This window comes from Pocillopora verrucosa, chromosome 9 (assembly GCF_036669915.1).
Source record: "Pocillopora verrucosa isolate sample1 chromosome 9, ASM3666991v2, whole genome shotgun sequence".
Classification (NCBI taxonomy): Eukaryota; Metazoa; Cnidaria; class Anthozoa; order Scleractinia; family Pocilloporidae; genus Pocillopora; species Pocillopora verrucosa.
In genome coordinates, this window is record NC_089320.1 from 18,219,555 (window position 1) to 18,243,839 (window position 24,285).

Consider the following 24,285-nt stretch of genomic DNA (forward strand, 5'->3'; position numbering starts at 1 on the left):
AGCGGGAATGAATTGCAGCTTGTTTGTTATGGAAATTCACTCCATATGTGAAACATGAAGGGCATTTCCACCCGACATATGAAAGAAATGTAATAGTTATGAGACTTTACATTCGTAACAAAGTGAAATACGACCCATTAAATGCTGGAAAGCCGTTAATATTTGTCGAATTCCCAGATCCGCGCGCGTTCACAGTAGGCCAAGTGAAAGAGGTAAGCGTGACAGAGTATCCTTCATGTTGTTTTAATCCAAGTACGAGCCCAAAACAGCTGATTTGAAGTTTGCACAATTTCATTCGTTGTTGGATCGTTGAGCAAAGGGCCTCGTTACGTTCAGAACCAGAGCGTATCTGTTTTTATGGAGCAAAAAAATTCATAAAATCCAAAAGCTGGAGGATTTTGCCACCGGAATCAATTTGTTGCCTGAGGGTAGTCTCTCGAACGTTGACTGCTAATTCAACCGCCAAGTAATTAGTCCGAAGGCCGATCACGGAATGATCTTGTCCAACATGAGTTGGGTTACCGGCGTAGGTTGCTGATTTGAAATTAGGAGGTAATTAATGTCTTTGCATGACCAGTAATTTTATATTGTACTGAATCGGTAGGTTGTCCTATCTTTGGAAAGGTAAATTCTGGTAGTATTCTACACCGTTATGCCTTGATCGAAGGAGATTAGACGGGTGACATCCACTGAGAGGGGGGAGTGGTGGAAGGGTGCTCTTGTGTACTTAAGCTACCAGGACTGTGACATAATGGTGTCAAGAGAAAATTATCTATATTTGACTCTGATTAAACCAGAACCTCAATCAGTTTCCCTTGAAGGTTCTAGTTATGTAGAGTCAGCTATGCTATTGGTAGTCAGCAACTGGTTTGAATGTGGGAGTAACATTAGTTTTTGGGGTTTCATTATCTGATTGAAAGTAGTCCAGAGAAGTAATTTTGTTAATAGAGGTGACTGACATTTTGATAACCTCAGTGTAAGTTGTCATCAGAGTCGTGTGAAGAGTTGTTGTCAGTTGAGTGTTATATGGCTGGTTTGTGTAAACTAATTGGTCTGTTAATCTGCGATGTTGTTGGCTGTGAAACTAATGTAAAGTAGTGTAAACAGGTTGTTATTGTTTGGGATTGTTATCTCTTCTCCTGGATGTACATTGTAGGTACAAATTAAATTTATTTTGCAGAGGTCAGAAATACCTGTGGAGATGATACTATTTCACACTTTTTGTTTCATACTCTCAGGAATTCAAAAAGAAAGCCAGAGCAGCCAGAATAGACTCCTTATACCTCCGTCAAGATGATGGTTCTTATGAGGTTTTAGCAGATGACAGGTAAGATTTTTTCTATTTTAGGTGACTTCAATATTTTGTTGTAGTGGAAAACTACTATGGTCACAAAAGCTTCTGCATAATGGCAACTTGAGAAATAATAGGAAGCAAATTAAAAACAGTTTTCAATGTTATAAAGCACCTTTAGTGTTGTGGATGAATGCTACAGAGATTTTTCATTTATTACTTTGACAATGCTCACACAAAATTCCAATCATCATTTATTGACAATTTCTTGTGAATATAGTAAACTGCCTTAACAAGACTGCATCAGTAATTCTCCTTACTGTCTGCCATACCGTTCTTATGCTGTTAGTTTGGAGAATTTGGTATTGGATCTATTTATAATTCCCTAATTGATATTTTTTGTCATTCTCATCACTTGTCTGCTTGATATTGTATTGATATTGTAAGGAGAAATTCCATGTTGGTCACTCATGGGAGTTAAAGGGTTAAGTTATAAGATTGCAAGGGAACCATAAAGGAAAGCTCTAAGAGGAAACCTTGTGAGTCAATCCTGAATTGTCCTATCAGTTTACATGTTAGAAAATTATTTTTTTAAAAGGACTGTGGGCTTCTACAATATACAAAATAATGCTGTTTTGGAAACAACAAGCAATCCTTTTTGGGCTGCAACAATCTACTACAGACTGCGAGAGGTGGAAAAAGAACATGGCGGTGCAAATCTCACAGATGATCTAAGAGCAAGTAGAGGATTGGAACAGTCTTCCATCCAGAAGTATATGGCCTTAGGGATCCTCTTCAATGGAGGAAACAAGTAAGTCAGAATTTTCTTTTTTTTTCAGGAGAGCTTCTCTCATGTTATGTCAAAGTAAGGATGTTGTTCCCTCAGAAATGGTGAATGCATCAAGCTCTTGGCAAGAAATCTTAGAGGAAAACAAACTAAATTTTCTGGCAACATTTTAGCACATGTTACCATGGTTACTTCTTAATTACTCTCTAACAACTAAACTAGACTACTGCACATAACCCTATACATGTAATTAAGTAAGATGTTGTGTTTCTCCTTTAGTCGAACACGGCAACAACCTCCATACTTTGAAGAGGTGGATCAGTTATTTGATCACCTTCAAACAGCTGGAAAAAAGCCAGTTCACATGTCACAGCAAACCTTGGCCACATTGCAGCAGCTGAAAGATGAGTATGAACAGAATGATGTCAATGAAAAGGATTCCATTGGACACTTTGTTCAAAGACAGGCTTTGAAATTAGGACTTGTTTCAAGTAAGACACTAGATCTATAGTGAAAGGTTTGCAAAATTATTGTTAAATAATTCATTGCATGTGAAATACATGGAATGATTCATTAATATCAGTTTGCTTTTCAGTTGTGACTTACCATTAGTATGTTAGATAGTTTCAAGTTATGTAACCTGCTGAATTGAATTACGCTTGCATAGCAAGCATGGTATGTTAAGCAACAGACCCTTCAAGGGGGGTCCAAGTCATGCTCCCCCTTAAAAATAAAACAATTTGAGTCTCTCTGGAATGTAATATCCAGCATTTTTGGAAATATTTGAATGAGAAACAATGTTTCAGCCAGACACTGTTGTAAGAATTTTAAAAATAGTGATTTTGTGTTGCTGACCACAATTCACAAAGTAGCTGACAAAAAAGGGTCTGACAGCTGGTAGGAATCTGCTGTGTGCCACCTTCTATATGTAATAACATCCCTGATTAAAGGCATCCATCTGAGACAGTGCTATGTGTGTGGAAGAAACATAAGAGACACTAACCAAGATAAAATTTACAGGTTTCTGTATGGCTGCTTTCAAGTTAGTAAAATGTGCAGTTCTTTTCGTTGTCTTCCCCAATAGAAGAATCACTTCAAAATGGTGATGAGTGCAGTGGAAACAATTTAGAAGGAAATGGACAAGTTGTGGGTGCAGTTCAGAGGTAAGTAAAGCTGTAACAGAAACATTTTCTCTATGTGAAATGTAGTGAAGAAATTCTGTCGTGTTACCTGTTAGAAATTTTGTTAGCATTTGGATATGTACCTCATTTCTTTTCATATGATCACAACAGAGGTGGCAGAAATAAGGCTAACAACAGAGGGAGAAGAGTCAATGGGGCAGGAAAGGTGGGAAGAAGAGCTCCACAGAGGCAGCGAATGTGTGGAGACTGTGAAGAAAATGTGGCTACTCTGTTCTGTGCTGACTGTCAGCCATCCCTGGTGCTCTGTGATGACTGCGCAGTTGTGCTTCACAGGGGTGCAACTAGAAGAAACCACCACTTGAAGGGTAAGTTGTTGTTGCTTGGTGTAGTGTGCCTCATGCCATGCATAAAATATTGCAAGCTTAAAAATTCTCTGAAGATCCAATTTTATACCACCCATCCTTTACCATAATGCTTGTTATGGTACAATGCTTTTGGTTATATTTGGAAGAATGCTGCATTTTCATTAGAGTCCTCAGCTTCAGAGTAGTGATCTGATTTCAGGCTGCTTTATATACCACTGTTGTTAATTAATGCACTCTTGCTTGCCAAAGTTAAGGTTTTCACTGTACATTTCCCCCCAGGCTGATAAGGAAAAAAGTTGTCAACTTGTTCCACTTGTTGATTAGAGCAGCATTTCATGAGTCAGACTACTTGTAGCTATATCTGTGTCATTTTTTTTTTGTTAGATGTAATAGAAGCACCAGCCCCGAGCAAAGGCTATACCCCTAAAGTGAGTGCAATTATTATTTTGAAAGTCATTTTTGCATTGCCTCATAAAATCTTGATAAACTGGACAAGTCTTCTACTTATATTGTGATGGAGTATAGCGGTAAGTTTTTTTCTCTAGACTTTTGCATTGGTCTGAAAATTGCCCATTAGATTTAATTGCTTATTATAACCTCTACCTCTTTCAAACAGTAGGTAGACGACTTTCATGGGGAGATAAGGCATAATAATTATTTGACATTTGCAGGAGATAACTTTTTTAAAGTAGCATATTAAGTTGAACATACTAAATATATAAGGTGCTGAGTGGACTGCACAGATATGTCAACAATAAATTAATGCAATTTGCGAGAGATATAGTGACTAACTGGTTGTATTTTCACATCTGACTGTTTTGTTTATTAGTGTAAATAGAAATACACTCTCATACTCAGAAATAATAATGCTTAATCTTTTAGGCCTACAGAGCACCATTTGCTATGTTGGTTGCATTTCACAGGTATGTGATAATTGTAGCTGTTGAGTAAGAGGTTAAAGAAAGTGTAATTATAACATAGCTAGTAAATTTGTCTAATCAAATTCAATTGTGTGAGCGTGCTTTATATTCCTATTGTGCAAGCTCGTGACATTAGCAAACAAATCCCTTGAGAAAAACAAATTTTCCATCGGGTTGAAAATATTATAAAACAATTGGTTCATGCATCAGCTGTGCATTCGTTGAGATATGAAGCACTTGGGAATGTTGGAGAGCACTCAAGAAGCTAGAGTTGCTCTTGCATGGCTATGCCTCAAGCAACTCTTACACATCTTTTGTGCTCTCCAAACTTCCTGTGTGCTTCATATCTCAATGAATGCATACTGACGTATGAACCAATTGTTAAATAATGTTTGGGTTCATCAAAGTAATTAGAATTTTTCATTGTCCTGACAGGGCTGCCAATGAAGTTCACAGCAAAATGAGTTTGACTGAAGATGAGTTAAAATCCAGAGCCCAGCCTCTAACAAACACAGATTTGGAGATAAAACAAGGTAAATTTATGTTTTGTCTTAATTAATAACTGACATTACCTATTCCCACTAGCAGTGAATATCTCAGTCTATGATTTTGTAATCTTTTGGAAAGAAACCCTCAAAAAGCCAGAATGAAGATCCAATTGTTTGCCTCACTGTCAGGAACTGGAGAGAATGAACTCAAGGATGTTGGGTTCTGAGGAGATTAAATTTTGTTTTGCTAGACAAGTAAATGGGAAACAGCTTTTGCTCAACAAGGAATGTAGACTTTTCAAGAATAACTGATTAAAATAGTGTTTGCCTTGAATTCTAGCAAAAGAGGTGATATGTATTAGCAATTGAAAGTAGTTCTTAAACCCTTGGAAAAGGGTAAATCTGCAATTTAAAGAATTTTCTGTATTGTAGAAATTACCTTTGTTCTGCTAGTCTCCTCTGGCCTTTAGAGGTCTCAAATTTAAGACTCAGGGCCAGTAATTTAAACAAATTTTAGCCATTGTTTAACAAAGCTATGTTATAAGCCATCTTCAGTTTAGCCAAATCATTTATCTGAACATTTGTTTTTGTGAACAGTCTGAAGAGGGCCAAAAGCTAAGAATGGAAGGACAGTTACTTAATTATATCAACCCTCTTGCAGAGAATCCCTTTGGCCCACTGGTTTCGAAAAACCACAGTCTGAAATAGATCTTGTGTAAACAATAAGGCCCTTAAAGTTTGGAAAATGCCTCAAATTTTTTTTACAGAAATATACACAAACCCATTTTTGGTAAAGCTCTGAAAAGGCCAATGTCTTTGTAATCAATGATGTTTGTTAGTATGCAGAGGTAATAACAAGTCAAAAAACAAAGACCTCATGATTTTAGTGGATTGTGTCCTTGTGTACCGGTACACAAAGGAACGAAACATTAATGAACTGCATCACAACTCCATGTATGGATATGAAAACAATCGGAATTCCCCCATGTACCAGTACACCAGGAAAGCCCCGTTTAGTGGCTCTTTACTGCTTTCTGATTTTCAGGACGATGGTCAGGCTTTGACTCAATGGAGAGTGCCCTATTGAAGAATGAGCTTGTACAGAAAGAGGCCAGAACACCAAAGTAAATTAACCATTTTTATTTGTAACTATATTTTTGTTAGTTTTTGTCTAGGCCGGATAGGTTCACCACAGTGTGCTTTCTTGGGCTTGTGGTCTCTAGAGGAACTCTGCTATAAACTGCATGTGACCTTATTAACCTCTTTGACTGTCAACTTTGCAAATATACTCTCCAACTTATAGGTACTCTCTCATGGAAAAAGGCCAGCCTCTTGCTGCAAGGTGCTCAGAGTTTGATTATGCTGTTCAGAATCTAAGACAAGCAGCTTCTATTCCAACCATACCAGTAATAGCAGTGAGGTATATGTCTTTTGATGGCGTCTTTGATTTAAGCATAACTTATCTGGTCTGTTGAAAGAAACTTTCATTACTGATTAACTTAACAGATTATCAAAAGATAAATTTGGGAGCTGTTGCCTAACATGTAGGTGCAATAGTATGGAGCTATGTAGGTAACCATGGTAACCATGCAATACCAACCACCTTGTGTAGTCTCTCTGAACAAGGTGGTGAAATATCTGCACTGAACACCTAACTGACTTCCGCTATTGCTGGGATTGTTAGCTGCAAGATCCAACAGCTTTTTCAAGTGTGAACGAGAAATGGTCTGTGAAGATTAGCCCATGATGATTTATGAAAACAAGCAAAGCTCAATTATGCAAACGTGTGTGCAAGCTCTCGAGGTCTTAGCTGCCACATTGCACAATGCCTGCTTGCATGGAATGGCAGGGCAGCTGCACCAGTCAGCAAGTCTGGTCTTCATGTTAACTGCCCCCTTTAATTCACACCCTTGGAAGTGACATTGGATTAATGTGGAGGTTTATGTGAGTTTCTTTGAAGGAGGGCAACAATAATACAAAGGTCACCAAAAGAATCAAACACACAAACCCCTGGTTAGAAAGATTTGTCAGTAGTGTTTGGTTATGTCAATGTGTGAACTAGTGAAAAAATTACAGTGTATTAGTTTCCTATCATTTGCAGGCCAGTTTTCAGAAATCGCCAAGTGTGCTTGTTAGTTGATAGTGAAGAACCTTTGAGGGAACGCTTTGTCAGAGTGGTGCAACAGCGAGGAATGTCAGCCAAGACCAGAAAACTGCCTGTAGGTGATTTCCTATGGGTCTTACTACCCCCTGGAGTAAATCCTGATACAGTGAGAGACATGCCAGATCAGGAACTGGTATGTAGATATGTGGCAAATTTAATGCTAGAGATCTTTTTAGTTGATATTCATTTCTTTGTGTAAAAATGTGACTCACTAACCATGAGCAAGTGTGCTACAGCTTAACTCTGTCACCGCATGAGTTACCTGCATATTCTTCTGAATTGACATTAGAATACAGTAACAACAAGTCATTTGGTTATGGTTCAATCATAAGAGGCATGAGTCAGTAGGAAAATCAATCATGTAACAACTTTACAGGTCCATTATAAGTTTCCTGTCTGGCCATGATCGTGCAACTACATGAAGCATCTATTTCTATGTCTTAAAAATCCTTGCAACCTCAAGCTTTCCAGAGTCTTATGATCATAGACAAATGGAAGTGGGAGGTTGATGACTGAAATCATTCTTGGTTCACATGCTGAGTTCTGATTTAATGTTAATCAACTTTCTGAGTTTAAAAATGTAAACCCCTCTGGGCATAAATTGTCAACTGAAAGAAATAATTATTGGTTTTGAGGCACTTACATAATTTTCTGCAGGTTCTCCCCATGGTTGTAGAGAGGAAAACATGGGATGACTTGTGGTCCAGTCTTAAGTCCACAAGATTTCTTAACCAAGTCAACAGAATGAAGGTGACTTTGTATTTCTCAGACAGAATGTAAGGATGTGTAAAAAAAAAAAAATGAAATTAAAGAGAGTTTTGCAGTTTTGAAAGAAATGTAGCTGGCAATATCAAGAAAAAGCTGTTTTCAACTTTATTGGCTGCTCATTAAAGAGTTCCTTTATTTCTCTTAATTACTATATTGCATTGATGAATGTCAGGTTTTAAGTTTATTATTCTCTTTCAGAAATGTGGCTTAGCAAATCTGTTCTATCTTGTGGAGGGTAGCCCTAGGGAACTGAAAGGAAATCCAGGTCCTGAAGTAGCAAGTTTCTTGCAGGTACACAGTGCCAATAACCTGGGTAGAATATATTAACACAGTGCATAATCATAAAAATTTTTCAGTGGACCAGGTTGGATAAAAATATCCTTTATGTAATCCATATTTTTGGGAGTTGATAAATTGTGTACGTCCCATAATTTCATTTGGAAGTAGGCTCCAGTCTTCTCCTTCAGTATTATGCAAAGTAAAATATATTTTCAAACTGGTAGAGCAATCCTTTTACCTGAGTGTTGAATCTTCAAGAATTCCAAGCAATTTTAGGTGGTAATTTGAGGTACTACAGGCACTAAACTTTATCGCTTACTGCCTGAAAAAGAGAAAACTGCAGCCCACTTAAAATGAGATTTTTCAGTTTGTTATAAATTATTTGAAGCAGTTTCCCTTTGAAAAATTCATTGATGCTTCTGTCACAAGTTGAGAGTGTACTTCACTTTAGGTGTCTAACTGTGGCAACCATATCATGGACACTTTTTCTGTAGGATTGCTCATACTTCTTTTGCTACAATGATTTTACCTTTAAGGATAAACTTGATAGTTTGCTGTTAGAGGAGCAGTTTCTTGTGAATCGTACTGGCTCATGGATGAAAAGTGTGGAATGGCTCTGCCATTTAACCAACATGACAATAGAAATCCTGCAGTCAGGTATGCAATACAAAACAATGTCTTTTCTTAATGCAGCCTGGTTAAGTTTCATTCATATCTTGGTCAAGTGAAAAAACAAGATGTTTTTGTGATAAGATATGTCTCAATAATGATGTTTAATGTTGGAAAATGAGATAATGTTCCCATTTTCAAGGCAAGAAATCAATAAAATATTTTTCTAAGAACCTTTTATGGATCCTATTTTACAGATGGAAGTCCCAAGCTGAAGACATACAGTGAATTTTCAAGAGGAAGAAAATTGCGGAGAAACTTAGCTAACCTTGATGCAGCACCTGTAAATCCAGGTACATGCAGGTTCCCTCTGAAAGCTTATGATTATTCTTCACTAATCAAAAAGGAAAAGAAATTTGAGAAATATGCATACATGTAGAAAAAAGTATTCAAGATGAAATTAGAAGATCCTTGCAGCTAAGAACACTACTGAAACTAGTAGTTGTAAGTAGGACCTGAAAAAAATTTCAGGCCCGTACGGGATTTGAAACTAGTAAGTACTAGTCAGTACTAGTACTGAAACTAGTAGTTGTAAGTAGTACTTACAACTACTAGTTTCAGTAGTGTTCTTAGCTGCGAGGATCTTCTAATTTCATCTTTCCACCGCAGTGCAAATATGTGAATTTTCATATATCTAAATCTTCATTCACTCGGATGTTTATTTGTACCCAATTCATTGACCAGCTCCCAGTTGGCTTGTTAGCTCAATTGGTAGAGCGCTGCACCGGTATCGCAGAGGTCATGGGTTCAAATCCTGTACGGGCCTGAAATTTTTTTCAGGTCCTACTTACAACTACTAGTTTCAGTAGTGTTCTTAGCTGCGAGGATCTTCTAATTTCATCTTTCCACCGCAGTGCAAATATGTGAATTTTCATATATCTAAATCTTCAGTATTCAAGATGTTTGAAAGGTATTTTAATTAGAAAATGAGTGACTCAGAAAATTTTGTTCTCAGTTAGGAAGACTTTTTCATGAAAAACTCCCTTTTAAATTATAGCAGTGCTTGTCATTTGACCTCATACAAGTTAATAAAACCAACTTATAAATGTGCATGGAATATTATACAGACAATTTGTCAGGGAAGCCAGATGAACTTCTGGTGGTCACCTTGTGGTGGACTGTCATCCTATCTAAGTGGGAGTAATTAATACTCCCGATCACTTCATAAATTGGTCTGGCCCAGTTGTTTGAAAGCCAATTAGCACTAACCCAAGGTTAAATTTTAATCCAGGTTTCTATATTAATTTGTACAAAAGGCTTTTGGGGATAATTTTTGCTATTCTTTTTAGAGCATCCAATAATCAAATTTTAGACTAAAAGGATAATACTGATTTTTTTGTTAAATACACCTTCACATCTGAAATCAGATCTCACTTTAACCCCAGGTTATCTCAATCCAGCTTTGGACAAGAGGACTTTAATTTAAGAATCCAACACTACAACATCTGTACGAGCTAGAAAGAATATTTTTATTAGGAGATTCATTCATGCTGTCATTTTGTCCATAGTGGCTGCATCTGTCTGGTCAGCATCAGAGTTCACTGACATTATAAGGAGGTAATCACTAAATTACACTTAAGTTAATCTATGTTAATTTGAAATTTGTTATGAAGGTTTAAAGCAGTCACCTGGTTATTGCAACTTGTTTCCTTGCCAGTTTATGGCTTCATTTTTTTGTAATGTGTGAAGTAAATCAAGATATGAATAAAAGAGCACATTTTAAATGACATTATGACCCTTTTTCCCTTTAATTTGAATTACTATCTGCTGTTAATGTAAAAAATGGTAATGATTTGAGTTGAAATATGGAAGATGTTGTAGTCATGATATTTTAATAGTGATGAGATTTAACATATTAAAATCACTCTCTTACCACTAGATTGACCACAGCTGCTTAGTTTTATAAACTTGTACATCCTATGTTTATGTCATCATCATTACTTCTTTGGAAGTTGATTTGAAATACTACAAGTTGCAAAAATCATGAAATTTCAAATTATGAGAATTCCAGGTTGGACTTGGCTGGGACTGTAAAATCCTATAGTCACATTATATTCATATATTCAAACATTTGTTTAATTATTGGTTCATTTTCCTATGTTACATTTAGCCATAGCAATGGTGGGATGGAGCTTCATAAATTACCTGTCAGTGGTGGAAATGGTTTACAGGAAGAAAGATCTTTGATTGTGATTCAAGGCCTTACTGTTTATAACAAGGTAAGTATTTTCAACCAATGCAATAAAATGAAGAGTATTTGTACACTAGTAACTGGGAGAAGAGAAAGGAAAAGAGCTGTCACGTTTGACATGTACCACTTCTTCATGCAAAAAACTTTTTTTTTGTATTGATTAATTTGTCTGTCAAAGTATGGAAGATCAAAGTTATAGTAGAGTATTCCATAAGAACCTTTTCTCTAACTTAGTAAGGACAAGAAGTCACAGGATGTTATTTGCTCAACAGCCATATTAATTTTAACATTTTTATATGAACTGATTCTATCCTCTTGTGGGTACAATTTAGCAATGTCACAGGGTACTAGACAAAGCCTTGGCTGATCTTCTGGACAACATGCATCAAACTGCCGAAGGTAATTCCTTTGTTATTCATCTCTTGATCATGTTTTGAGTTTGTAGGCATTATTTTATACTTAAAAGATTGGAATTTCCAATTTCTAAAATTACCATTTTGCTCCCTCAGCTTGCATTCAAAAACATCTTCAAGGTATCACTGACCAGCTTGTTCATGAAGATGTTCCACAGTGGTACATTCTTTGGTTACAGGTTAGCATTCCATAAATAAAACAACAGTATTAAGAATACGTAGTGAACCCCTTCACTCCTAAGAGTGAGTGATCAAGAAGTAGTTTCTCTGAGCCATATTTTACACACCATAAGCAAACAGGTAATTAGAATAATAAAAAATATTAAGAAGGATATTTGTTTTGATTTTGACACCAAATTTTTTCAGAACTAACATTATAATAAATGTGTGGTAGACAGTAAGGTGAATTGCTATTTATATCTTTGGAGTGAAAGGGATAAAATATTTTTTGTAAGTATAATCAAACCTCTTGTAAGTGGGCACCCTCTTTACCAGGAAGAGTGGCAGCTTTAGGGTAGATCTTCATTGTTGGGGCATGCATTATACTTGCCTTAGCATGAAGAAAACAATTTATAGAAACAGTTCATAGATAGCTTGAATGTTAAAAGCTGGAAATGATAGTAATGCATCTTACAGGAAATAATTCAAATTTTGCTTTTTATTTGCATTCCTTAACCATTTTACACCCTAACATCAGTATGCACATTCTCCATACTGTCTTCTATACATTTCCTAAGACGCTGACAAGGAGAATTTTTTTAACAATCAAGGGCTTCTTTAGTTGGTGATCATAGCTGTTATTCTCATGATCTCAAATGAATGATTCAGTAGTATAATTGTCAGGAGAAACTAAATGCTGGTCACTAAGGTAATTTACTGTGCATTTAGGTTTTTAAAGGAGCAATAGTGCGAAGAACAGAGACAGCAGAGGAAACAGCAGAAATTTTGAGCAAGTTTTATCAAATGTCAGGAGGTAGGATGAATTATTACCAAATGATAAATATGGTGCAATTTGATTGCAGCTTGTTAGAAGATAAGGAGTTTTCTTTACTGGTGTGTCTCGATCCGTATCACTCTGTTTTCTGAGACAATAGCCTTCAGGTAACCTGGGAATTTTTTGAGAGATCTAGACCAATGCAAAGCTAACAGTAGGACCTAACACAGGAAATGCAGTAAAGATGATGAAAATAGCCAAAGAGTTTTGCATTATTCATTTCAGGTGTGGCAGATGTGCCCTTGCCTACTCACAGTGATGTCAATGTTGACAGTGGTGCTCAGTTTGGGATTCAACCAGGGGAAAGGTACCAAGTTGACTATCATCAATATAATGGCTAGTTAGTAACAGTGGCTTCATAAGGGAACCACAACAGCTTGCTATAGTTATAATAATGAGGATTGGAAGGTACCAGTGACCACTTTTGAAACTGCTTAAAAACACCTGTCAAGCTTCATACAACTCCCCTTGTAAGCACTGCAGAATCATTTGGCCACATCACCAGATGAGTACCAGAAGTATTACTGTATAGCAGACAAAACATCTCAAATTTCAATAATTTAACTTAAAGAGCAAACATTCATATCATATCAGTATGACCATGATGAACAAAACTTCTTTTGTTTCTACAATGTTCTTGTATGTGTACCATGCTTCCAAATTGGGCCAAAAATCTCCCTTTTTGGATATGAACTAGGTTTAACTGATGTCAGTTAAGAACAGTTGCAGTACTCAGTTGGACTCTTTTTACATTACCAAGACTGCTGGATTGAAACACATATATACACATGAATATACTGTATATTAATTCACCTTTTTGAGGAACATTGACTGTGGATATGTGAAAATCATATATGTGAACATAGAAACAGAAATGAATATGAAAGCGATCTTTGTAGTTATGAACACTTCTTAAGCAGTAGTGAAAATAGGGCCTGAAAAAAAATCAGGCCTTATTTTCATAACTGTTTAAAAAGTGTCCATTACTGCGAAGATCGCCGTCATATTCATTAAAACACTGACACACAGTTAAGTATATATATATAGAGAACTTGTTTTCAGAGTATGGTAAGAGTTATTTCTTTTTGTTATTCATCATATAAGAAGCAAATATAGTAGTTTTTTTTTAATACTTTTACAATAGTCCGGTATTTAAAACTTGTTTAAATTTTTTATTCCATTGCTAGTCCACAAGGGGATGAACTTGTGTTTGCTAGTGATTCACAAGAGGAAAATGCAATGATTCGTCAGGTTTGATAGAGATGTTTTCCTTAACGTTTTGTTTAATATGTTTCTTTTTCCTTTTTCTGTGATTTAATTTGAAAGCGATAGACAATTGATAATCACTGTATCACACATGCTCATTTCACTCTCCTACTGTTTTGACCTGCCTGTCGTCATTCTTTGTCATTTTTATTTCTTGCTAGATTTTTTTTTGTTAATCAAGCTTAGTTGTCTCTGTAGGCTTTGCAAGCATCACAATATCAAAACAAGGTTGATGAGGTGCGTAACATTTACGTTATTGATTTCGTGGTGCTTCTTTGTAGTTTTATCCCTATATAGCTAAAATAAATTTATTTATTCAGGTTGTTATATAGACAGTATATTGTTATCAATAACAAGAGGGTTCAAACTTAGATATCCTTGACTTCACCCCGCTGATGGTCTATACTTTTGTTTTACTTTCTTGTTACCAATTGAAATGAACTCAGACATTTTTATGATTGAAAGGCTACGATTAATTTCTATTTCTCAAATTCACTCTTTTCATGTTGTGTAATGTCTTCGACTCGTTTTCAGATCAGACCACCAGCAGTTCAACCGTTCATTCCTTCCAGTTCAGATGGTGAACTTCAGAAATATTCCCTAGAATCTATGAATGAAAGAGAACAACTGTTGCTGGCTATGAATCTTAGCAAAGTAGAATATGATGCTGAAAGATCTTACAAAGACATCAATCCTGACCAATCTGATAAAATGAGTGAAAGAAGTTTCATATCAGATAAGAACACTCCTAGCAAACCAAGAACTAAGATGGATGTCTTCAAGCCAACATGCACTACTGTTTCTGGTGACAAGGATAACACTGCACATGATGAGCTTGAGAGAGCACTTAAACAAAGTTTGGAAGAGTTTGAAAACCTAAAGAAAATTCAGGAAGAAAAGAGGAAGATGTTGGATGCCGACAGGGACTTGCAGAAAGCTTTGGAACTAAGCAGATTGGAGTATACTCAATCACAGACCAGTAGCACGTGTGACGGACTGAAAGAAAAGCAAATTGATGATTCTGGCAGCTGTTTGTCAGACGGAGATAGAGAGTTACAAAGAGCATTGGAATTTAGTAAGCTGGAGGCTCACGCTGTCAGAAGGGATTATTATATCGGCATAGTGGAAAAAGCCTGTAATAGAGAGGAAAAACAATCAAGGGACAGTGAAGGAATGAACTTTGTGGAAAGTGACCTCCAAAAAGCCTTAGAACTGAGCAAAGTGGAATTTGAACAAGAGAAAACAAAGGTTTCAATGACTTTGAGTGCTGGAGGTCGATCGAAGGAGAAATCCATTTTGGAAAGCAAAGAACCAGAGAGCGAGTCTTTGTCCAGCAACGAGGGTGACGTCGCCAAAGCCTTAGAAGTAAGCAGAAATGATTGTAACAAAGTTGCAGAACACCGAGGTGATGGAGTGTTAGACAAGGAAGAGCAGTACATCACAGAAAAGTGTACTATGAACGAGTTACAAGGAGAGAAGGATGTAAAAAAGGTATTGATACAAAGTTTTGATGGAAACAGAGGACATTCCAGTGACAGTGATTTTCACAGGGTCTCAGAGTTGAGCAGAAACGAGTATCCAAAATCCACAAATTCTTCTTGGGATGAGAAAGATAAACGCACTGATGCTGAAGTTGTGGTACAAGGATCAAATGCTGCATTGGTGCAGTCAAGGGAAAGACTTGAGCCTGATCGAAACGCGAAGTGTTCAACACCAATCAAGGAGTGTGTTGCTAATGGTGATGTTGTTGCTTCTAGTGTACCCTCAGAATTACTTTCACAACATGATGATCATGGTACTTTTCCTGCACTGGGACACTCCACGCCAGCAGGTAGTGCCAAGTGTTCTGCAATCCTGCTGGACTCTCAGGAATTAGATGATGAAAGTATAGATGCATTAGAACTTCAGATTAAAGAAGTCTCTGAAACAGAAAAGAAACATTTATGTCCTGTAGAGGAAGAAAGAAGTGTTGATGGTGACTATGCATATGCATTAAAACTCCAAAAGGAGCTGAACAGTGATGTAAAAGGCTCTGATGGCCGCGCCAGGAAAAGCAAGACTTCAGTAGCAGCTGCTGAAGTCGAAGATCAACTCAAAATTTATCGAGAGACACAGAAAGAAAAATTTGTCACATGCGCTGGAAGGGGAGATAAATCCTCGCGTGGGCTTGATTTCAGGAGAAATGTGGCTGCAATTGCCTGTGGTAAACCATTGCAAATTGGTGTTGCCAATCCTATAAGTAGATCAGAACTTTCTCAGAAAAAGCAGGATTCACCTAAGGACCTTAGTGATATAATTTCCTCACCTCGAAAACGAATTCGAAGAGATGGAAAAAACTTAGATTATTCACCCAAGAAACCAGGCTTTCATAGAGAGGATGTGTTAGTCATCAGGTGAGAGGAGAGATCAGAGGAGAGCATTGTGATCCCCGTAATTTTTCTCTGTTTGTTTGTTTGTATTTTCTTTTTTTTGACATGAGCCACCAAATTTCTTACAATTTAAAAGTGTTGAAAAGTATCCAGAAGAGAAAAGTATTCTTCAATGGGTAGTGGGTGTTGGTTAATTATTTGGTCATAGTTTTCTCACAAGCACATCAACAACGACTTCAATTTGGGGAAACAAGTAAAGTATGTGTATTTGCGTTGATGTTTCAGGGATGATGATGATGAAGAACCTAAACCAGCTGGTTCAAGTGGCTTTCCTGTTTCTCCAAGGCCATCCCCATCAGGTTCAAGGTACAATAGGTCTTATTCTGCTCGTAGAGACAGTTGAAAGAACAAATTAAAAAAAAAAAACAAAAACAAAAAAACGTGCATTTGATCGTTTAAAAAACCTTGATGCAGAAATATTTTAGGGTTGTCATTAGAAAAAGTAATAAATGTGTGATATGAATTGAGCAGGCGGCTGAATTGAATTATGCTTGCATAGGAAGCATGGCGTATTGCTACACGAGTCCCGGGTCATGCTCCTTGGAGAACTTTGAAATTTGAAAATCACTGGGACGAGATTTCCAACATTCTGGGACTTATTTGAGCAACTTTATTCGGCCAGACATTGAAGTTATTATCATTTAAAAACAAACTTATATTCCGTCTTTGATCACCACTCACTAAGTAGCCGGCGCAGAATGGCCTGACAGCCACCGGATTTGCACCGCCTACCAGCTTCCAGTGATAACCCTGCCTTGTGACTCCTCTTGAAATGCATCTTCAAATCTTGTTAGAATGTGAATTCTTGATTTTTCTTCTTGATACAAGTATGTTTGATTACACCCTAAAGTTAGATATTGTCTTACAAAAACATAGTGGTTAGACTAACTTTCTTTTGCAGCACTTTCGAAAGAGTTCATCCACGTCTTCCCTCTCTTTCAGGTCCTATGGTAAGTGAAATTAATTAAAGTTCGTTGCATTGTCACTAATGTGTGTAAAAAACAAACAAACAAACGAAACAAACAGAACAAAACAAAACAAGCAAAGCAAGAAACGTCATCATCAGTGACAGAGCCAAATTTTATTCATACCACATTGACGTCACATGTGATCTATTACTAAGCAGAAACATGGCAACGAGGAATTGGTTCGTCAATATGAATTAATTTTTCTTTCAGCATTCCCCCTCTCATCATTCACCTTGTGGGCCAAAAGATTCATCTATTATAAATCATGTATCAAGCAGCAGTGATAAGCCAATGGGACCGAAGTGTAGCTCTTGTGGAACAGTTGGACATAACAAGAATTCAAAAGTATGCCCTAATTACTATTCAGCAGAAGCTGTTCAGCGGAGAGAGGTATGGTACACTCAGCTGATTAAAGGGGGCAAGTTTCTAAAGAAACTATGGTGTTTCTTTGGTCGGAGAGTATAACAGCATAATTAAGTACTATCAACTGAGCTGATAACATAAATTGGCCACCGTAAAGAGTTTAAAAGCTGACGTTAGAGCGTTAGCCCTTCGTCACAGCCCTTCTCCTAAGGGCTAACGCTCGAAACGTCAGTTTTAAAACTCTTTTCAGCTGATTTAATGTTGATAAGCAGTCTCAATAGACCAGTTCCAAACATTTCATTGTTGTTTAATTGTGTTTGTATGTCTGAAAGCTAAGTTGTGCAATTTTTAAATATGGACTGAAAAGGTCAAAATGTCGATTCTCATTCAATGTCAAGCACTCCCTGATATTGATTTTCCAAACATGTGCATGTGTTTGATCATTTTGTGGCCTCCGATTATATTTAGACAAACAGGAATTCAAGGTTTCCATAACGCTTGAAATCCGAGAATCTGATTGTTAGTTCTCCCCTCTCGCTGCTACAAATTTACTTGTAAATAAGTCTTGAGAATTTAGCGGTAGATCAAGATAAAAAAATTCTACCTAATAAGTTCAGTAATCTCATTACTTGTTTGCAGGATGATAATGCGTGGATATTATCGGGAGAAGCTACGTGTTAATCACTTCTGGGAATTATAGGGTTAGGGTACTTTTTTAGCGCGATAAGGAGACTGTTTGATTTGTTATCTTGACAGGAACAATCAAGGAAGAGAAAAGCAAAGAGAGAGGAAGAAGAAAGAGAGTTTAATGATCGCTTGGGTGCATTGGTATGTCGGATTATATCATTCATAAACTGTTCTGAACTTGAACATGAGTATACGGTTTAAAAAACTAAACAGAGCTTTAGCCAAAGCGTCCTTCCTGCTGGAGTTTTTTAGGGTTCCTGGAACATGGGGCAATTAATCTAGAAAACTTAGTATAATAAGTATATCTATCTTATTAGAGGTTTTGGTGTGTAGTACCTTTGAGTATTTTTAGCGAGTTGTGCCGTACTTTGACTCGACCTACGGGCTCGTCAAGAGGTAAACAACGAGTACGACTACTCACTCATACTACACACCAGAACTTCTAATGATGATAACCTCTTTATGTCATATGAATTTCTCATAAGGCAGGAAAAGCGAAGCAAGTGGAGAAGCGTAGCACGTGCAGCCGACCGGTTAAACAGGTTTTTGAGAGTTCAAAATAACCAACCGTCCGAATATCGCGTGATATCTGTAGTCAATTCGCGCGTGGTACTCTACTTACTCAACCGAGCAATTTTTGATTGATATAATCTTTGATTTGTAGTATGACATCATTATCCCCTTCAGCTTTCAGATCTTGTCTTCTGTGACAGCGTCTAATAATTGTTCTATCAGCTCTTTTTTTGTTTTGTTTTGTTTTATTTTTTATTTTTTATTTTTTCAGGCTGCTCAAAGATTGGCAATAGAGGATCGATCAAGGGCATTAGGTGAACAGCTGGATGAGCTTAGAAGACAGTCGCAAAACATGGCTAACACCCAAAAGATGGTTGAAGATGCTATTAAGAAAAAGAGAAAGCGATAGTAAATTAAAAAAAAAAGACATGGAAAAACTAAGTCAAAGGAAACCATTTTTAGAGTGCTACAGAGCTTCTGTTTCCTGAATGTTATAATTACGGTGATGGTTGTTGTAACAGGTTTATAAGTTAGCATCTGCCAATGAGATAATTTTTTCGTGTAATGGTTCATTTGTTGAACTTGGTGGGACATTGTTTTGTTGGTAATATTTTAATGAAATTGTACATAATGTAAGACCCTGAATTCAGAATTGAAGAAGAAAAGTTCAAGTTTGATCTTGGGATATTTCATTGGTTTACAATTATTATGGTTTTTACTTTTAAATATGGTTTGAAAAATATAGATTGAAGAATATTTTTAGATGAAAATTGAAGAATATTTTTAGATGAAAATTGAAATATCTTAGATCCTTGCTTAGCGTACACGTATGCAGATGAAGGTAGAAAAATTGCAGTAGAAAACAACAGCTACTTTGACAACTCACATGCAACTTACCTGTGCAGTACTCATGTAAACGCTTCATACATGTATCATTGGAAGAAAAAGGAGGCTAAATTCCTCCAAAAGTAAAATTTGAAAAAGAGACTGTTGAAAATATTAATAACATTTTACTGTAATTTGTTTTATACCTATTTTTGTAGCAATCTTTGTTTTATCATTTGGTCATTATATGTTTCTGTTGATGTTCAAGTTAGAGTTGCTGTGTTTTATTCAAGTGCAGCCTTTGTTTTGTTGCAACAATAAATGTTTTATTAGAATAAACTAGAGGGTAGTCTCACTCGCAGCCGTTGTTTGATCTTGTCACGTGCGCTCTCCCCGGTGTTGGGGAGGGAGCCCGTTGCGGAGGGCCGCCATGTTGTTTATTATATTCAAGATGTTTATGAAAATGACGTCTGTTGGTCTTCATCTGTTTCTGAATGTCGCCCAGTCGTTAAAAAAAATATGAAAGTAATTGCGTCAATGTAAATATCTTTTCAAGAGATCCAAATTAAATTGGGTTTATAAATACGTCCAGTCCCTGCCAAAGATCAACTATTATAATTTTAACATCTCCTGTCCAACCTTACCGACAATTGACGCAAGCAGCATCTACCGATAATTCCCTCTGCAGTCCTTTTAAGGCGGTTCTTGGTATCATACGCTTCTTTTATTCTTGACCGGAAACGCTCGATTGTAGTCGCAGTTAAACAACCCTTTCTTTAGTGGCTTTCTTTATGTTCCTGTGGAATGTATTTTTCGTGACTCGTAAAGAGATGTCGGCCTAGAGTTTGCATTTGCAACACCAGTTTATCCCTTTACCAGTTTTCTTTCTTTTAGACACCGTTATACACAAATCGAAGAATTGCTTGATAACTGGCGCGTAACATTGTGCAAATACACCTGCTTAAAGAGTCTTTGAGAAATGTCTAAATCGTCGAGTTTAACGAGCCCCGGCAAACGAGGCCGTCCGCCATTACGAAATATGCTAATATTCCTCGTTCAAATCGCTTATATCCCTTCTTTGCATTCTCCATTTCCTTTATTCTTCACCGGAAACGCTCGATTGCACTCTCATTTGGACAAACGTCCTCACCCTACCCCCAACCCGGTATTTGAAAACTCTCTACACCGACAATTGATAATAATTAATGATGCATATTCAAGATGGTCGACTGGTAATCGTGGGCGCGCAACGAGTGCAAGTGAGGTCATCGAGGTCGCGGGTTCGAATCACGCTACAGGAGTTATTCTTAATCTGGCTTGGGGGCCGAATAACTTCTCCCCGAGTATGATTTGGAGCTGGCGGACAAGGAGTAACTCTCAAACTGGCTTGGGGGCCGAGTATCTCCTCCCCGTGGAATTTGCGTTTTGTTTTTGTTGTCTTTTTTATTTTTCCCCTCTTTATCATTATTTTATGTCTTCCTTTTTTCCTTGTATTTCTGAGCAGTCATATTTTTGGGTCACTCTGATATTTTCCGGTCATGGTTTTGGTACGTCTCGGTTGCTTTTTTCTTTTTTTTATTTGAAATTTCTCTGTTTATGTTACTATTATTATTATCATTATTATCACCAAATAATTTTTTTTTTCAAATTTTCACATCTGATTTATGTTTGTTGGGTCTCATACTCATACTATGGCAATGGCTCGGTCACTGGCGGCAATTTGGAGAACAATCGGCTTCAACGAGTACTACTCTTTCCATTGGAATTATCGAAGCCAGCAAAAGTGGTGCAAGCTGCAACCAAAAAGATCCGCAGGAAAAAAAGAAGGCGAAGTACAAAACATGGTCCCAACCTCGAATCATGTCTCAGCCGGACGCCGAAAAAACTTGGAATTGTGGTAAGTTATATTTGTATCTCTTTTTCCTTTTCAAATGCCTTAGTGTGAGATTAAAATATTTCAATCATTAAATGGTATGAAACAAAAAAGGGTTAAATTAAAGGGGAATAAGTGGCAAGTAATGTTAAATAAGTAGTTAAAATCATTGTTATGATTTCCTTTTGATAACAAAAGCAAATATACGGCGGGCAAAAATATTAGATAACGTGTAAATTCAAGAATTAATCGTGTGTACACATCTGTTCCTCTTTTTAGACTTGCCTATTTGTTGATCAGTGTTTTGATGACACTTTACTCCTTCTTGTGGTGCGTGGGCATTCAGCCTTCTATAAATGATATTTCCTAGTTATTTAATAATTTTTTTTAATTTTGACTTTTACAGCTATGGCTTACAGGAATAGTATGTGAAATTCCATAGTTAAAAAGGTTTTCAACCTTTTCTTTGGTGGCGTTTTGTCTATCCCGTGAAATGTATTTTTCGTGACCCGTAAAGCTTTCTCGGCTTGAGGTTTGCATCTGTTACGGTTTTTCCTTCTTTCAGACACCGTTATACACAAATCGAACGAGAGACCCTTGCTTCTTAATTAGCGTGTAACATTGTGCTTATGCACACACCTGAAGGGTCTTTATGAAGTGTGTGGATCGTCGTGTTTAACGAGCCCCGTCAAACGAGGCCGTCTCCCGTTACGAAATATGCTAATATTGCTCGCTTAAATCGCTTCTATCAGTTCTTTGCATTATTTATTTCCATCAGTCTTTGCCGGAAACGCTCGAGTGCACTCTCAGTAAGACAAACTTCCTCACCCTACCCCCCAGCCCGGTATTTAAAAACTTTCTACACTGACAACTAATGCTATTTAATGATGCATATTCAAGATGGTCACTGGTAATCGTGGGCGCGCAACGAGTGCAAGTGAGGTCATCGAGGTCGCGGGTTCGAATCACGCTATAGGAGTTATTCTTAATCTGGCTTGGGGGCCGAATAACTTCTCCCCGAGTTTGATTTGGAGCTGGCGAACAAGGAGTAACTCTCAAACTGGCTTGGGGGCCGAGTATCTCCTCCCCTTGGAATTTGCGTTTTGTTTTTGTTGTCTTTTTTATTTTCCCCTCATTATCATCATTTTATGTCTTGTTTTATTTCCTTTTTCCTACTATTGCTGAGCACTTATCATTTTGGGCCACTGTGATATCTATCGGTCATGGCTTTGGTACGTCTCGGTTGCTTTTTTTCTTTGTTTTATTTGAAATTGGGTGCAATATCTTTATCTCTGTTTATGTTATTATTATTATCATTGTTATCACCAGATAATTTTTTTTTCAAATTTTCACCTCTGATTCATGCTTGTTGAGTCGGACAGTTGCATGGCAATTTTTTCTTAGGCGGTTTGAACAATAGCAGTTAGTGCCAAAAAGTTTCTATCGACCACTCCCCTTTTTTCCCATTATTGAAAGAGAGCTGGGGTTTTGAAAAGTAGGCCAGCAATTTGAGTCAATAACTATTTCTACCTTTACGTTCCCATTTATTGGGGAAAAATCTCACCAAACTCTTGGATCGATGTAAGCACCAGCTTCCTGTTGTCAAGGACCAAATAGCTCGTGAACTAAATTGAAAAATAAGTAGTGAAAATCATTCTTATGATTTCCTTTTGATAACAAAAGCAAATGTACGGCGGGCAAAAATATTAGACAACGTGTAAAATTCGGGAATTAATCGTGTGTACACATTTTTCCTCTTTTTAGACTTGCCTATTTGTTGATCAATATTTAGATGACACTTTACTCCTTCTTGTGGTGCATGGGCATTCAGCCTTCTATAAGTGATATTTCCTGGTTATTTATTTATTTTTTTAATTTTGACTTTTACAGCTATGGCTTACAGGAATAGTACGTGAAATTCCATAGTTAAAAAGTTTTTCTACCCTTTCTTGGGTGGCTTCCTTTCTATTCCGTGGAATGTATTTTTCGTGACCCGTAAAGCTATGTCGGCCTGAGGTTTGCATTTGTAAAACCGATTTGTTCTGTTATGGTTTTTCCTTCTTTCAGACACAGTTATACACAAATCGAACGAGAGACCCTTGCTTCTTAATTAGCGTGTAACATTGTGCTAATGCACACGCTTGAAGAGTCTTTATGAAGTGTGTGGATCGTCGTGTTCAACGAGCCACGGCAAACGAGGCCGTCCGCCATTACGAAATATGCTAATATACCTCGTTTAAATCGCTTTTATCAGTTCTTTGCATTATTTATTTCCATCAGTCTTTGCTGGAAACGCTCGAGTTCACTCTCAGTAAGACAAACTTCCTCACCCTACCCCCCAGCCCGGTATTTAAAAACTCTCCACACCGACAACTTATGCTATTTAATGATGCATATTCAAGATGGTCGACTGGTAATCGTGGGCGCGCAACGAGTGCAAGTGAGGTCATCAAGGTCGCGGGTTCGAATCACGCTATAGGAGTTATTCTTAATCTGGCTTGGGGGCCGAATAACTTCTCCCCGAGTATGATTTGGAGCTGGCGGACAAGGAGTAACTCTCAAACTGGCTTGGGGGCCGAGTATCTCCTCCCCGTGGAATTTTCGTTTTGTTTTTGTTGCCTTTTTTATTTTTCCCTCTTTATCATCACTTTATGTCTTGTTTTATTTCCTTTTTCCTACTATTGCTGAGCATTATAATTTTGGGCCGCTGTGATATTTATCGGTCATGGTTTTGGTACGTCTCGGTTGCTTTTTTTCTTTTTTTTATTTGAAATTGGGTGCAATATCTTTATCTCTGTTTATGTTATTATTATTATCATTGTTATCACCAGATAATTTTTTTTTCAAATTTTCACCTCTGATTCATGCTTGTTGAGTCGGACAGTTGCAT

At 37.1% G+C, this 24,285-nt stretch overlaps 1 protein-coding gene across 1 annotated transcript; it reads left to right on the plus strand.

Moving 5' to 3' along the window:
• LOC131793728 (uncharacterized) lies at positions 1-19,168 on the plus strand. Its single transcript, XM_059111199.2, has 30 exons — positions 1-212; positions 1,239-1,327; positions 1,890-2,102; positions 2,358-2,569; positions 3,163-3,241; positions 3,371-3,585; positions 3,970-4,013; positions 4,468-4,508; positions 4,941-5,038; positions 6,039-6,117; positions 6,297-6,413; positions 7,095-7,290; positions 7,815-7,907; positions 8,124-8,216; positions 8,741-8,861; positions 9,071-9,166; positions 10,382-10,430; positions 10,984-11,092; positions 11,397-11,463; positions 11,574-11,656; positions 12,366-12,450; positions 12,697-12,778; positions 13,659-13,722; positions 13,936-13,974; positions 14,272-16,130; positions 16,392-16,472; positions 17,068-17,116; positions 17,345-17,524; positions 18,254-18,325; positions 18,969-19,168. Exons 1-30 carry the CDS (start codon positions 99-101, stop codon positions 19,104-19,106), a joined length of 4,857 nt encoding a protein of 1,618 aa, XP_058967182.2. The 5' UTR covers positions 1-98; the 3' UTR covers positions 19,107-19,168.
• Positions 19,169-24,285: the final 5,117 nt, after the last annotated feature.

Coding starts and splice junctions, on each gene's coding strand:
- LOC131793728 (XM_059111199.2), top strand. CDS start 99: ATGAGACTTTACATTCGTAACAAAGTGAAATACGACCCATTAAATGCT. Junction 4,509..4,940: donor ATGTTGGTTGCATTTCACAG/GTATGTGATAAT, acceptor TTGTCCTGACAG/GGCTGCCAATGAAGTTCACA. Junction 6,118..6,296: donor AAAGAGGCCAGAACACCAAA/GTAAATTAACCA, acceptor TCCAACTTATAG/GTACTCTCTCATGGAAAAAG.